Source organism: Bombus vosnesenskii, unplaced genomic scaffold (assembly GCF_011952255.1).
Source record: "Bombus vosnesenskii isolate JDL3184/JDL3185 unplaced genomic scaffold, Bvos_JDL3184-5_v1.1 scf7180000013339, whole genome shotgun sequence".
NCBI classification, from domain to species: domain Eukaryota; kingdom Metazoa; phylum Arthropoda; class Insecta; order Hymenoptera; family Apidae; genus Bombus; species Bombus vosnesenskii.
In genome coordinates this window covers 1,976,032-1,991,014 of record NW_022882976.1, presented here as the reverse complement: position 1 = coordinate 1,991,014, position 14,983 = coordinate 1,976,032, and the positions used below count along the sequence as shown (strand labels likewise).

The 14,983-nt window shown below is 39.4% G+C and overlaps 1 protein-coding gene across 10 annotated transcripts in view; it reads right to left on the bottom strand.

The window, feature by feature from the left end:
* Positions 1 to 14,983, bottom strand: part of LOC117236049 (disks large 1 tumor suppressor protein-like) — a 440,507-nt gene that overhangs the window by 125,219 nt on the left and 300,305 nt on the right. For 9 of the 10 annotated variants that reach the window (XM_033498652.1, XM_033498654.1, XM_033498657.1 and 6 more), the window contains one exon: positions 6,250 to 6,345. The exons of the other annotated variant lie outside the window; for it this stretch is intronic. In XM_033498652.1, the coding sequence (XP_033354543.1) occupies positions 6,250 to 6,345 (96 nt within the window). The remainder of the gene's footprint in view (positions 1 to 6,249; positions 6,346 to 14,983) is intronic. 10 annotated transcript variants of the gene reach the window in all.

Genomic DNA, 14,983 nt, shown 5'->3' with positions numbered 1-14,983 from the left:
GGTTATAGTGGAAACGCTAGGGGAAATACTACTAATAATGACAATAATAGGTTGGAATTGGAGACTCAAAATGGACAAATCTCAAATTTTCATGCCGAATTAATTCACAAAAATAAAATTGAATAATTTGACGAGATTGTGTGATATCTTAACATGCGGATGGAATTGTAACAGCAAGGTCGCCCCAATTGAAACTGATATATTCCGGGAATGTAACTCGTGAAAACTTTATTTTTGTTGCATTTGTTCTTTTTTAAGGGTGCTGGTATTGCTGGCATTTCATCTCATTTTTTTTTATATCTCCACATTGTTAGTTTTATCCCTCTAAATCATGTTTCCTTCTTTCTTTTTCTTGCATTACTTCTTCTTATCATAAGAATTTCCTTTTTCGTTTTCACTATTTCTCTCGTTGCATGATCTCTTTTTATGTCGTAGTACTGTTTCCTTACTGGTAGTATCCTTTTATATTTTGGCACTAATTTTTCATTACTAGAATTTTATTTCAATGTTCTGCGTTATTCTTTTATTTTGGGAAAACCCCGTAATTCAGAGAAACGATAGGTGTTTTTCTCGTTGTTAGAATTTCTCTTAGAATCCGTGAAAGGGAAGAGCACCCCGAGAAACGTCTACGATCACGTACTTACTCGCTAACGATTTTGAAGAAAGTTGCCATTAGTGACCACTGACTGGCCACAGGATGGACATTCCGTTCGTTTCAAGCACGCGGCCAGAAGGTAGTTAGATCACCTTGGGTCAATTTCCGATACTTGGTACTCGTAAAACAACGGAGGTTTAGGAAATGGATACGAAGTCCCGTGAAAAAATGCAGAATGGTGTCTGCCCCTTTCGCGGCCCTAGGAATGATGCTTAACGTAGAAAATCACCCACCATTGACTACATGCTTTACTATGTTTACGCTCCGATTCGACCACTGTTTGGTACATAATTTCACTTTATCTTTTGATTATTAAAAAAATAATCATAATAGACGAATTAATACATAATTATTAAATCTGAGAAACTAATTGGAAGATCTAAAAACACCATGACTGTGCATGAAGTTTACTTTTTCCTTCGTTCAATTTCTATGGATTTGACTGCAGCAATCCATCCCTTAACGATCCATTTAATGCTCTAATTTAGAATTACTGTACAACGTGGTGTCCATATATTACATGCAACGATGTGTCATTTCCGCTAACCACGGACCACGAATTTTTCTCTGACGAGGCAACTGTATTAATTCTCGGATCAAAAATAGGACGAATAAAATAGATCGATGCCGTTTCCGACTCAATCCACCGAGCGGTCAATTTTTCAGCGTTTAAATGCTACCGTGATGATAAATGAACTCTATACTTGCCCGCGTACGGGAACATGGGAATGGACTCGTATAAATAAACAGCGGCTTCCTGCTTTCCGAACAAATTCAGCTGAAAGCTCGTCGTGAAACTTCGAAGCATATTAAACCATTAAACATTGAAACGCGCGAGTGATACAATTACGTTTAAAAACATGGAGGACCTCCTGCGTTGACCTCTTCCGTTTCAATGAATTATTCTCTATCACGAGTCGTGGTCACGTTTCAATAGTTATGAATCGATCGCATGGATCGGTTGTTAATTCGCGTAAATTATAAATTCATAAACGCTAACGAGGAGGGGGCAGGGGATACAAATCTAATTTTTATCGAGACTTACTTGATTCCAGCAGCATCCGTAAAAATTGCTGGATCGTTTTGAGGCATGCGTAACAACATTACGATTAAAACGTTCACCAGAGTGACAGGTTCTCTTTGTCCTTCGTTTGCGTACCTTAATAGGAACACCGTAAACATAGTCGCTGAAACGACGTTGTGAATGACGCACGATAGACACCCAATCGATCATTGTATCGCCGCGTTTGATCCGTTCACCGTTATTCGCGTTTAGTTTTCACTAGCTTTCAGATACAAGTTTGTTGCGATCGTGAGATCCTTTTCTCCTATAATTCCTCTATCTTTTTTATCATTTCTATAGTGTTGTATTTTCTAATTTCACTTTCATTCAAATTTATTTGGAAGTCTATTTGTGATAATCAGTTTGTGTTAATTCTTTTCATTCTTGTCAAAATTTGAACTTGCGTAGATGATTTACGTCCCAATTTTTCTTTCCACATATTAGACTATTTACACGTTCTTATATATAGCACGACGCATATTCAATTACATCTACCAAACTTCGTTATATCGTTTTTTCAATGAATCATCATCAGTTACAGCGAATGTTCAAGTTATTTCAATTAATTTTTTCAACAAGATATATATATGGATTGCGTTTTTCACTGCAGCGCAATACACTTTCTCCAAAACAATCGACGTTTCGTAGAACTTGTGATAAAACAGACGAAAATGTCAGAGAGGAGTCTTTCCTTTCATCCAACAAATTTCCACGACAAATATTCGCGTTCAACTATCTCTTTAAAACACTCAGCCGCGGGAGGTTCGTTCCACCGGTGGTAGAACAAACGAAGATAAGGGAATCGAATCGAAAGGAATTCCGATCAACGTCCGCAGGAAGTTGAGGAAAGCTTCGAGAGATAGATAGCAAAGTAGTTCCCGTAAGAAGGTTCGCATTGAAGAATGAGTAGTGGCTGCAGTTTCTTCGACGATTTTGCGACTGGTATGCGAGCAGATAAAGAAGTTGCACCAAGTGAAAAATGAAATTTAAAGGCGACCAGGAATCCAATCGGGATCGTTGAAAACTTTCGTTAATACAAGAAAAATATTTCGTGTATCTCTCTTTTAACAAAAAACTACCGAACAATTTACACGTCGAATCGTATCGGTTCGAGATAAAAATCTATCGTTCTCTGCTCGTTTGGAATTATTTCTAGCGTTGACAGAAGACAATGTTTGGTTCCGCGGGATCTCTTGTTTAATGGAGGTTCGTGCACGTGTCATTGGCTCGGAAGAAGAAAATCTTCAAAGCGACTAAAACGTTTATGCATTTCCAAAAATATCAAACAGCATCGTTAAACTGTTTACGAGAGAATCACGGACCACGGGGCAAAATGGCAGTAACTGTAAACGCATCACGTGTATTCTGACGCTATTATTCGGTCCGTTTGTTCCTATTTTCGTAGCGGATCTTTCTCCTATTCGCACAGAAGCCGAGAATATAAAAAAGTTTATGTTTGGAAAAATTCATGTGTTAAATATTTGGCCGTGTTTTTCTTTGCAGTCCGAGGCTTCCTAGGGGACTAGAGGAAATAATGATTCGTCGAAAGAAGAACGCCTGGCACCGCACGTGTACTTTGGTCAGCCAGCTTATTTTCCTTAGGCCGCAGTTTTACAAAACTATACCTCAGGTGCCCATTTTACTTCAACCTCCTTAAACAACTGATTTCATGTCATGAGTTTTCAAAAAAAAAACAGTATCTGATAAAGTTGGCTATTCGTGTGAATTAATGGATCCCGTTTTCCGCTCTTAGCATTAAAGTCCACGTGTCCTCTATTCTCATCGATCCGTCTCGACTTTGACGAAACGCAATAATTCTCGTTCATCGAGAAGTGAACCTTCAGAATGGTGTACACTTCTATTGTCGGGCAACGTAATAATTCAGAAGACACTTCGTTTAGTAGTGCTTCGCCTAAAGGCTACTACTGTTCGTCAGACAAAGGATTCATTTCACGAAAGTACATACGAAAACAACACGCCATTCTTACTGAATTCACTTTGTTATCGTAGATGCACGACTATAGGAAAACACCATAGAAGAAAGCTCGGAAGCCACTTGTGATAAATTGGTATTCAACGAAACAGTGTAAACGCATCATTCGATGCTTGGTGTATGTATCTCGAAGGGATAGACGTCAGCGTCGGTACTGGCGTTGATGCGTTTCGACGTTGGTGGCCGTCACGTTCCGATGCTCCTACCAAAGCGTCGTGGTCTAATTCCGACACGGTTCTTTTCGTCGAACTCACGCTACAGTGTACGAACACGATCTTACCAGCGTATTCGAATGATGTTCAACGATCGTGCTTACGCGCAGTTCCGTGTCTGTGAGCGTGATAAAGGCGGGCATTAATCTCATTTTCCGTACGAATTGGCTTACCCCCGAGCAAGACGCGGCTCGGTTTCCGTATTCCACACCGAACAACTCGACGGCGAGTAGTTTGATATGGTTTCGCGATTGATCGAGGGGAAATGCGAAATCCTCGATGTTGTAAATATTCCCGGACAATGGAGACGTGAGACGCGCCAGAGCACGGAGATCGATGCCCGACGAGATTGTCTTCGCTTGGAGATTTCTGGGAAAATTTACGTACTGGCCTGATTAAGCAGGCGCTTAATTAAAGTTTGCGCGGTTAGAACTGGAAGAACCGGGCGAAAACCGGTTCAATGGCACAGAAGCGCGCGACGTTATATCGACGGTTATTTATAATCTGTGCACCTGAAACGTCGCTATTATTTCATTAACGGTCTTGCTCGAATGTAATTTCGAGACGAACGTTCCGGACGTAAGGTATAATTATCGTCGACGGACCCGCTCCGTCCTGGCTTCCGCTGCAGTCCGCGCAGAGTTAATGATTAAACGTGAAAGCAATGTCAAATTTATCGCTTCGGTTACAGTTTCGTTTAAATGAAGTTAATTAACTCGAGAATCTAGTTAAACAAAGATAAATAAGAATTCTCCATTAAAAATAATATTGAAAAGATAATTAGCTTTGTGACTATAATATGGTGGTTTCAAACGGTATTAGTACGCTCTTGCATTTATTTCAGCATCTACATATTACAATTAATTAAATTCAAGTACATCTGTTATTTAATACCACTTTCGTATGATTTCGAGCATTTTCGTATGATTATAAAAATGTGGTGTTATGAAAACGAAATATAGAATCCGATAGAGAGGCGTTTAATTGAAAAATAAGAATGTGTGCAAATACTTTTTGTAGTCAATGTAAAAGAGGTGCTAGTCGAAGCAATGGCCGTAATGAGAACTAACGAGTTTCACGCTGCCAGTACGGATTAAACAACTAACGACTGCATGATTGCATTTTACCAGGTTAATCAGGTCGATTAAATCAAATGGGACACATTATACGCAGTTTCCACACTTTATTTGCAAATACGGAAGCCGCGTAACAGCATTGATAATGCAGTCACGCTGATTTCTGGCATAATTTACAAATGGTCTCGCCACAGGCGAGCCTGTCGGTGTTCCCGTTTTATCGTTGACTTTGTGACGAGCTGGCACCCGTTAATCGGCGAAATGGCGTGTAAAACTGAATCGAATTTCAATTGTGAAATTCCACACATGGAACGGCTAAAACTAGATGAAATTATCTCTAGTGTCGTTTCACAACTGACTTCGGCCACATCATCCATGCATCTTTCTCTGCGCATTCCGTTGTTCAGAAAAGAGAAAATTGCATTTCCGGTCTCCTACTTTTGCAAGTGAATTCCATTTTGCAAATGGCCGTACAGTGAAATCTATTCAACGATATTTCTAAAACACTGCACAACTTTTGAGGCAAGATAAGCAGAAAGATGGCAGGGATCGTGACCTGTGTCTCGAGTATAATGCATCTCCCCTTTTTACCGCTTTGATCGTCAAGGAAATGAGAAAACGGAAAGGGACAACAGGAAGGTCGGTACCTGGAAAATTATAGTTCGTCCTTGATGCAAAATAGATTAATTTCTGTTTTTGTCGTGCCTCGAAGAAATACCCTTTTATGAACACTGCCGGAAGAAGCGTGCAATAACGTGGCTGAGAAACTCCATTTATCTTAAGAGGAACACTTCTGTTAATTATCTTTTCGTTAATGTAGAGGTTTTAAATATTTTTATATAAAGAGAAATGGAAGGGTGGATTAGTAAAAAGATATCTGTGGTTGCTAATTGATCGACGAGTGTCTGTAGCTGAAGTCACAAAGAAATTATATGGGAGAAACGCGCCGGTAAAGTAGAAAACTTTGAACTTGCAGTAAAAGATTGCAGGAACCTGACAGATTTCCTTATAGCCAACCGAGTATTGAAAATTCAATCCAGCTGATTAAATTATGTTTCTTTGCAATTAAAACATATTAAGTATCTTCAATGTTTAAATTCGTTGCTAGATTAGATAAGGATATTACCGATACGCTTGCCAAATGTTATTGTTAGTACACTTAAGTTTGAACGATATTATCGTTTAGTATAATTAAGAACAACGGAGACCGAAATTAATTCTCACACGACATTATTTACAGACTTACGAACCTGAGTTTCGTCTACGTAGACTGGAGCCTCTGGACTGGCCGACGTGCGGCCATAAATGTTCGACAGAGTCTGGTTCACCGGGAAGTCTGGACCACCCTGCAATAACCATATGATCTAAAAACGATACGTACTTCCGGTAAACTCTGCGTTTTTTTAATAAAAAAACATTGCTGTTAAGTATCGTGCTATACATATTTATAACGAAATATCGTGTGGTCGTTAAAAATGTGTAATTAACATAATCGATATTTCCATCCAACTGTTGTCATCGCCCTGATAATAGATTAAACATGCATAACATAATAGACTTTGACGAGCCTCGTTATTTCATAGTTTAGAGACCGTTCGACCGCCTACATTCATTGGTTCGATGCTTTTACGGTTCAGTTAAAGCAATTGCAACTTCGAAACAACGCAAAACTCAATCTACCCTGGTACAGCAGATCCTCCTTCGAATTACAGAATTCTCTATCTTCCACCCTACCCAAACCATTTAATCAAAGAATTCGCGATAAATCATTGGACGTCGCGATGTTCGCTGATGAATCCGGAGCGCACAGCGAGAAAACAAGTCTACGATTTAATTTCCGAATCAATTAGCTATTAAGCCTTAACTCGATCCCTGGTCGCAATTTAAACTTCTCGATCTAGCTCCTTGTTTTCCCTATCTTTGTCGTGTTCCAGCTGAGCGTCGTTTAACGCTCGTTCGATCTCTCGGCCAGGAAGTGTACAGCCAGGGTGGTGGCGAGGCCTGGAAAGCGCGCAAATAAATAGAGCCGGTGAGACGCAAAGTCAATTATCGTTCAGCGGGAGCTGATGGAAGTTCCGTCAGCGCGCGTACTGCGACCGCGTTAAACGAGCCAAACGGAATTATTCATGACGAACTTTCGATGCGCAGGTGTGTTTAACATCCCGCGCTACTTTTCCTCGATCTGCCCACCCCTGTCGTGCTTTACTCTTTATTAAACATGCACTACTACCCCTATCGTCCTCGGTCGCCGCAGTTTGTTTCGTCGAAAAAAATGTCGGTATCTTCGTCACCTCGTTGCTGTCGCGTCATCAAAGAACGTGTTAAGAATTTTCTCCTTCCTCTCGCCCCTTTCTTCCTATCGGCATTCACCTGACTCGCTCTCCTTTTCTACTATCGTACTTTCCTTCGTTACAATAAATTTCACAATTTCTTTCCTTTTTGCATATCCGATGTGTTTCTTTCGTTCCATTCGACGCTGCTTAACCCATCGTGAGTTTTATCGGAAACGAAACTCCGTTAAACAGAGGAGACCGTGTGTAAACCGAGAGAGGGATTTTCGCTGCTGTGCTGAACGATAAGAAGGGATTGTCTGAAAAATAAAGGGAAGATAGATCGATCCATCCATGGTGAACGGAAATGTAAACGAAAGACCACTTTCTGCCCCGGATGTCGGCCGAGAAAAACGTCAAATCCTGGGACGAGAATACACGGCTACGTGTTTGACAAGCGGCTGGCCCGGTTTAGAGTACGTCGCCGTGCTCGTAGACGTAGTGTGCGAAAGAGACGTTGCTACGATTCTTCCTGTCTGTTTCGTTTGGATTCAAGCGCAGATATGGACGGCTGATATATTTGATTTACGCTTACCCACACGTAGAAATTAAAAGAAAATACCCCGAAATGAGTTCTGCGTTTTTATAACGATCGATATCTATCACGTTTACTAGATATTATATCGATTTTGTATCTAGTGATTAGAATTGAAATTATGAATGGAAAATTCGGGTTAGGTAAACATTCGTTCCAATTGGTTACTAAATAGAAGATTGAATTATTATTTCAATTACAAAGTGCAACTTGAATGTTTTTATAAAATTGTTGAAACAGTTATTTTCAGTAACAAAATTGTGTAGAATTGTTAGCGAAATAAACATTTTCTCTGAGAATACTGAGTGTTTCAAAAAGTGAGGTTTTTTTATAAGCTTCTAGTAATTATCAACAAGAGTGAGGCATATTTAATTGGCATACTTCGTACAATGAATCTTTTCAATGAAACACAACTCCTTTTAGAGCATTGTGTATTAATAAACTAAACCTATACCAATGTACAGTGGCTTAGGAAAATATTCATATCTCCACGATAGAAACTTTTTATGAACATGTTATGTGCATCATGTGAAACCGTCTGAAATTTCAGTAGCATTATAACGAGACACGAGTATCGTGATTACATTAGGCAAGTTTGAAACAAACGTGAATGTGCATTTAGAAGTTAATCACGTATATTGTATATAATCACGATAGTCGAGTTTCATTACAGCGCTATTAAAATTTCAAAATGTTTCACAACTCTTACGACGTATAATATAGCTACACAAGATTTCTACAAGTGTTCGCATATTTTCATGAGCAACTGCTGACATATTTTTTAAGAATCTATGACTATTAATCAAAAAAATTGTCCGTTCTACGCAACAACGACGTATGAAATTAACCGGATAGATTAACTCAGCCTGCGATTAAATTCATCCGCGTATGTGGAAGTAGAAGGATCTGTTTGAGGACACTTTGAATCTCGATCAAAGTTTCCAAGTCATGGAGGGGGAAAGTATTGTTTTCAGGTTGGAGCGCAGCTCTAAATTTATCTTGGCGAAAGTTTCCTGGCCGACGGTGGTGCCTTCATTTCGATGCATTCGAAGAGTTCCCCGGTCTCGAGATTTCAAACAGAAGCGCGCGTACGTTTGCCGAAGACTCGAGACTCGGTCTCATCTTCGGATAAACGAACTCGACGCACAAGTGCCTTTTCAATCTGTCTTCCTCTGGCCGGCTGTATACGAAGTCACGCGTGCTTTTCTTCGAGAGCGGGGTACGGAACCACTCCGGGGATTTCCGGAAACAATCAACGAGATAGTGTCAGAGAACAACAAGAATCCTTTCACGACATGAAGAAGTCGCATCCATTCAACAATAGAACCAATGTCTAATCGAATATAGGGCAAATATTAGGAATGTCGATTACACCGTGATGGATTTAAACCAAAAGGTTTCGAAAATAGTTGTAGTTTCGAATTAATAATGAATATTAATAAAAAAATAATAATTGTGTTTTAATTACAACTTCTGTATTTAACTCGTTCCAAGTGCATACTTAGTGCGTTCCTATTAACAGTAATCTTAAACTCCATTTGCGATGGTCTGTTGTACCAAATAGCACTTTGCCTAATTTCAGAATAACACATTCTGAAAGCAGTAGTTACATAGAATTTGTTACATCCTATCTATTGTTCAATATGTACCACTAAAACTTAATGCAGTTTCTCGATGAAGCTATATCGAATTCGTTTACGACGAAATGAAACGAATCATCATGATTATATCGTTTAGGAATTACAAATTGACCTCTATATACGTTGTAGAATTTCAATACTGTTTGAACTTGTTCGACGTATGCCCGCTGGCACCGTGTTCGCGTCTGATGACAGTTTGACCGTAACTACTGGCAGCTGGCGTTTGCCTAGTCACCTCAGTTTAACCACAAAACGTCAGTATCCGGTGACCAGCGCCGCATCTTGGTGCTTATACGGGAGTTTAATAGGCGCGACGGTTCCGTAGCAGTTGGATATTCTCGATAATTCCCAGTTCTCGATGCTACCTCTCTCCGATCGTTGCTACTCTTGTTGGAAATTCGAGGAGCCATCGAAGAGCTTGCGAGTTTCCGCGTAAGTGAACGCGGCCGGAAACGTCGAACATTTCGAAACGTGCAAAGGATGGATCGATCCGCTATATTATCCGTGTATCGGATTGTTTTCGCCAAAAGTTCGATTCTACGTTACGAGAATTCGGATCGAAATTCCGCGTAAGAGCTGCGTTATGTGATCGTTTCGGATAGTTACAAAATATCTCTGAAACCGGAGAATTTTCGAACTTCCAATTACTTAATAGTTCGGCTTCGTATACAGTTACATTTTTCATCGACGTGCAATGCGCTCGCGAAACCTTATTTCGAGGCAAGAAAAGCATATATATGTTACGTACAGAAGGGAAAAAGGAAATTGGTATTTTGATATCGAACCACTCGATCGATGGAAATGGAATTTTAGAGATGCGAACCAGACGATCGCGAAACGATGCTCAAACTGTTAGAATGAGGCGAGTTAGTCTTTGGATAATGATTCTACAAATTCTATTGTAATAGTTAGATTACTAGATTTGTCGATTATGTTAAATTGAATGCACGTTCTTCTCTTCTACTTGCGATGTTCTACTATTGCTTTGCTTGTATCGTATATGAAATGCCTCTGTAATCGTGGTACAATCGCAAAACGAGATTCCTTATGGAAAAACAAGTCAGAAGTATGCAGTATGTTTTGATGCTCCTGCTTTGATATCTATTGATGTAGTCATACATGCTGTACAGAAACTCTTTGAACTGTAAGCTGCAAAAGTTTTCCACTAAAGCTCTACTACAATCCTCGAAAGATATCAACTCTGGTTCTTTACCAATTTTACTATTGCACTTTATTTCTTCCACCAACCTATACATATATATTTGACGAATCCTAAAGTCATTTCCTTTAAAGAAGGGAAGTTTTATATACAAAATCTGTATTATACACTTCTGATTTACTTTTCATGGAGAATCACTTTTCCTAACTTTTGCACACTTGCGGAGGCAGACTGCGTTATATCCTGTTCCTTCGTGTCTCTCGTTAATGTATCTCTTTGTACGTGTCGCTAAAAGTTGCCGCTCGATAACAATCAATTGAAAGCCGATCGTCGAAACTCGTTCGTCGACGCAACAACAATCGGGGCGTAATAAAATCTCTCGCCTTGTGAATCTGGCGAAGCTGGTGAAAAGACGTTCCATCGATTCCGAGACGACGATCGAATACGCGCATTCCGCGATGGCGCAGAGCAATTTTCCTCTTTGATGGCGGACCTTCTGCTCCACCTCGTCATCCGTCCTATTCCCCTGTCCTTTCGTCGTTCGAGCTGGTGCGATCGTAGACGCTGCGAAGCATCAGATCTTCTCGAACAGATGAAAACGGATCTTCCAGTTCGCGCATTGCAGCTTCGTGGCACGTACTTCTTTTCCTGCCTGCAATGACTATATACATGTATCCAGTTCGATAACTCGAAATCTCCGCCCCAACTCGAGTTTCGCACTTGACTATTTTAGCTTGACGTTGTGTCTACTATCGTATACGAAGATGATTAATGCCTCTGAAATGATTATCCAGCATTAATTTTTCTTAGATAAGGTTGCTTCTTACGATTAGAAATTTTGATAGGAATATTTTGAAAAGATTATAATATAAATGTGAAATGTTTAATTGAGAGGAAAAAGGATTCAGGAGTTAGGAATTTTATGCTTTTAGAGTTTATCGTTTGTTCCGTGTTCCCCGGTTGTTTAATTTTCGTTGATTGAAGCAAACGAACAGGATTTACTCTGGCGTAATTGATTTTTGTGCTAGCTAGTATCAGCCAATTGAAACGTTGGTTACAAATTGAAGGAACCGATAACGCAGGTTCAACTATTGGCAAATTACATTTACTGAGTCTGTGATTGCCGCACGGCCAACAACCAATTCTATGAGATCTATTATATCGACGTATAATTAATGCTTCGGTACAGTTGCCGGTAATATTCATTGATAGCGAGTAATTTCAATAATGAAAATTATGATGTTCTGAGTCAAACTTCTGATATAAGAGTAAAATGTAATTATATTAAAAGCTTCTCTATGTATTGCACTAAAGATACCTTTATTATATCCTTCAATCAGGTTCCATTTTCTAATTTCCATAAATATCTTTTCTTGCATATGCCAACGAATTTTTGTATTGTTCAAAGTAACCAGCATTGGAATTTTGTCTAATTTAAAAGTTTACACATGCTTTACCATTTACTAAAGCTTCCCGTATTCGACAAATCGTTGGCAATTTCGACAATCTTTACTCGCGAAATTTAAAAAGATTCCCGAAAATATGTTTTTGAATCATGCTCAAATCGTGTATTCCATCCGACGGGATTTCCAGAACTTTTTGTTTTCAATAAGACTTCCGCAAAGATTTTCGAAGGACACGCTCGCCGTTACCGTGAGAATAAAATAAGGGGTTTACTTCTTCTATATTATTTGATCTAGAGCAGCGAGACCGAATTGGAAAGGTTTCGAAGGCGGATTCGGTTCTTTTATAACGGCCTAGTACCTTTATACGCCTTTATGCGTTGCAAAAGACCATACATATCCTTAATACTCCTTTTTTCGAAGCGGTTTTCAGCCATCTGAAAATGAGATTCCTTTGTATCGGTCTTTTTACGCCGATAATTTTCCGACTCTCAGATTGTCCGCCCACAAGCTCGCGTTCAGAAATCCTATGGCGCAAATTGCTTATCTTCCACCTATACCATCAAAAAACTTTGAAAATAGCTAAAGCCTCGACTCGTACTTTAAAACGTACTTTATTAGAAATTTTTTGTCCTAAGATCATACAGAGCGTATTTTGTGAATTTCATTAGTACAAACTCTTGTTCATAGGTACTAGTATTAATTTATACTATTATTCGTAAACCATACTCGAAAACAAATCATAAACCATTATCATAAATAAAATTTAAATAATCATAAGAAGACTGCGAATATTTATGCAGATTCTTATAAAGTGGGGTATATATTCATAGATCAGTAATTCCTTAAGCAATAAACTTTGTCAGTAGTTGCATGTTTCGCATTTGATTTTTGATAATCCACTCGTAATGATTCGAATATCAACTTAGAAATAGGGGATAAAAATACATTAGTCCAAAATTAAGTTGCAAGTAACAATTAAAGGCGGAAATCCGGAAGTACCGCTTATTTTCAGCAGGTAAAGCTATCTCTTAAAACGGAGCATTTTCGGTGCAAGCTCTAATGTTAATGGACACCCTATTCATCCCTGTCCGGATCGTAACTTGCGTATCGAACAGGGACACCCTTCGTAAGCGTGGCGCGTCGATAATCCCAGTACCGGTGCACCATGTGCTTTATAGCGTGGCGAAGCAGAGCAGAGACACCCTGCCCGAAACTAATTTCACCGGATAGCTACGGGGATCATTGGACGCCACCAAGAACGTAACACTTTTATCGTGAGATGAAAGAACGTTCTCGTGAAGCCGATGGAACGAAATACCGTCTCGCGGGGAAAGGGTTTCACGGGTCAAGAGTTTCAAACGTCGACGTTGCGTCCTCCTAGTTCTCCGACCTCTCGACGTTCTTCTGAAAAGGTGTCATGTTCGCACAAGAATTCGTACTTTCGAGTCAAGCGAATTTTTGTTTTCCCGCCTCATCGACCTTTAATGTATCGCTATAAAGTTTTCTCATATCTCTCTTCATAGTTTCCTCGATTATTCGAGAACCGAGGAATTCTCGTATCGAGATTACGCATTTTCCAAAACGCACCGCAGCAAAGACCACGCAATTACCGCGGTTCGATCCAATTTTCGTTTGTACAAAAGCGTGTACTAAGCCAAGGCTAATTACACGAAGGCGCTAGGAAAGTAATATCACGAGAAGGGTGGAAGGTCGGGACGAGACGCACTCTATCGCTCCTGTTAGTTATTACCACGACTTAAGAGATAGCATGCGTGTACGTATACAGAGGCAAACATACATAGACCTGCAACGTCTGTTCGCTATGCACGGTAAAATAACGACCTCATTATCAACTACCAGCTGGTTGTCCTACGCTGCTATTAGTTCTTGGATATTTATTCATGCTTTTATTAAGCTCGCCATTCGGTAACTTCAAGCTTATTCGCCTGTTGCAAATTTTCAAGGTCCATTCTTCCTCTTGTTATCCTATTATCATTAAACATGTCAGGTATTATCGTTCCGTTGCTGTTCATTTCTTGTTCGTTGTTTAGCCTTTATAGTTTACAAATTGAAACAAAGTGTGCTTCTCGGTGTAACAGGATATAAAGGTATTAGTGTTCGATATCAAATCGATGAGTAGAATGCCGAGACTTTTATGGAGAAAAGTTAATTAGAGATGGATGACTATCTCCGACGGAACGGGTAATGAATTTCACGAACGTCGGTTTCCATAACAGCCGAAGCATCGATCTAAATTACGATTGTCGGTCAACTAATTGTAAGCTTCCTCCGCAATCCCACGAAATTACGAGTCGATGTAATCTTCCCTGATTGCCGATGCGAATTAAGGTTTCTATTTAGAATTGACGTTGATTCCACCGCGATGCAAGGGATCATTGAATCTTTAAAATAGTTTTAATAAGATCGTCAAATTCCATTGTTCGAAGATGATCGTCATTTGAAACGATATCGTTAAAAACTTAGATTTTAGTTCAACCATTACGTTCCTCTATGAATCATAGTCTTATATAGTTCATTGCGCAACCGTTAGGAAAAAACCATCAAACAGACGTTAAAACGAACCACATTCTGAATCCTGATTGATCATTGTTCAGTGATCGACTTCGTTTCTACGAGGATCGTAATACACTCCGGTAACCGAGGAATAGAGTAAGGAAACTCAAAATGAAATGGGGCAGGACAACTTTATGATTCTACCAGTCGAAGCCAAGAAGCTAGTTTCAAACCGGTGATTCGACCGTCATAAATTCTATCCAAACTTACCGTTATCAAAGTAAAAGAGATATTCAATTTTGTCAAAACTGGATTTGCCAATTTTAATTATCAATAGCATTCGATGAAAGATTTCAATAACTTAGCACTAATTACTGCAAATTAATAAAATTATTGAAAT